Source organism: Aureococcus anophagefferens (assembly GCF_000186865.1).
Source record: "Aureococcus anophagefferens unplaced genomic scaffold AURANscaffold_890, whole genome shotgun sequence".
Taxonomy (NCBI): Eukaryota; class Pelagophyceae; order Pelagomonadales; family Pelagomonadaceae; genus Aureococcus; species Aureococcus anophagefferens.
In genome coordinates, this window is record NW_008706140.1 from 2,637 (window position 1) to 4,032 (window position 1,396).

The window sequence follows — 1,396 nt, forward strand, 5'->3', positions numbered from 1 at the left end:
GCGCGCGCTCGACAGCGACGAGCTGCCGCAGCCCTACGCGGACGAGGACCGCGTCAAGATCGCGCGCGGCACGGACGTCTTCATGTCCACGTGGTCCCTCCACAAGAACCCGGCGCTCTGGGACGAGCCGGAGAGCTTCGACCCGACGCGCTGGGAGCGGAAGAAGGAGCCGGGCCCGGACGCGCCCGCGGGCTGGCGCGGCTACGACCCCGCGAAGATCCCGGCGCAGGCGCTCTACCCGACGGAGCAGTCGGCGGACTACGCCTTCCTGCCCTTCGGCGCGGGCAACCGACGCTGCGTCGGCGACCAGTTCGCCATCCTCGAGGCGACGGTCATGCTCACGACGCTCATCCGCGAGTTCGACTTCGAGTTCGCGTTGGACGACCCGTCCACGCTCGCGCCGAAGACGGGGTTGGGGGGGTTGCCGGTGGCCGACGTCGGCATGCGCACGGGCGCGACCATCCACACGGAGCACGGCCTCTGGATGACCGCGAAGCCCCGCGAGCACCCGTCCTAAGGGAGCCGTACACGTGATGCGCCGCCGTCCGCTTCGGGCGACGAGGGGGGGGGGCGAGGAGGCCACGCTCTCATTTACGTCGGGGGAGTCTCAGCCGGGGCCATGGGGGGCATATGGCGCGTACAGCAGATGACCCAATTCCCCCAGCGTCATCCCCTAGGATACCGATCCCCCGTATCCTCCTCCTCCTTAACCTAGCCTATAACGCCAGTGCTATGGTTCACCTCATTTGGGTCATGCTCCCACAGCGCTACTACCTGTAAAGCTAACCTGCTACCTACACATACCTGCGCATCACGCAGAGCCTGCACACGCAGCGCTGAAAGATTCGGCGCTAACATTTAACACCCGAGATCGCATCGATTCCGACGTGTTTCAGGCGCGGGTCGCGGTTCGGGCCGGGGAACGTAGAGAGGCAACTTCAACATTGCACTGATCGTGCAAACTTTTTGACCCAGGACTATTCGGATTTTATTTTGGTTTCGGCACTGGAGTGCCGGGTTGCCTGGCAACTAGGCGTGTAGCTCGCGACGGAGGGCAGTTGGGGGAAAATTGCGAGTTTTCGTTCCCCTGATACTTCCCTCGGGCCTACTATCGCCCACAGCGCGCTGCTCGCTGCGCTGCTGGCTAACCCACCACCATCCCCCGGGCTCCTCCATGGAGCTGCGTGGGGTCCCACCAGCCGCCCCAGACGCCGTCAGGTCGCGCCTACGGGCCGCTCCTGGGACCCTGCCGAAGTTGAATTAGAAAGAAAGTCCCTACTGCCGTGCGTGGGTTCGATCCCCGCCCACGGTACCGCGCTACCCCCCCTAGCACCCCCGTTGACCCCAACGGGAGTGGCCACTAGGGCAACGTAGCATTGAGCACAAAAGCTCGTGG

The 1,396-nt window shown here is 64.9% G+C and overlaps 1 protein-coding gene across 1 annotated transcript; it reads left to right on the forward strand.

Annotated features, from left to right (window-relative positions):
* Positions 1–238: 238 nt before the first annotated feature.
* On the forward strand, positions 239–511 carry AURANDRAFT_9878 (hypothetical protein; the record flags this gene model as incomplete). The annotated part of the gene is made up of 1 exon (XM_009044831.1): positions 239–511. A coding segment is annotated over one exon (273 nt), but the record flags the coding sequence as incomplete, so codon positions are not given.
* Between the last annotated feature and the right edge of the window lie 885 nt (positions 512–1,396).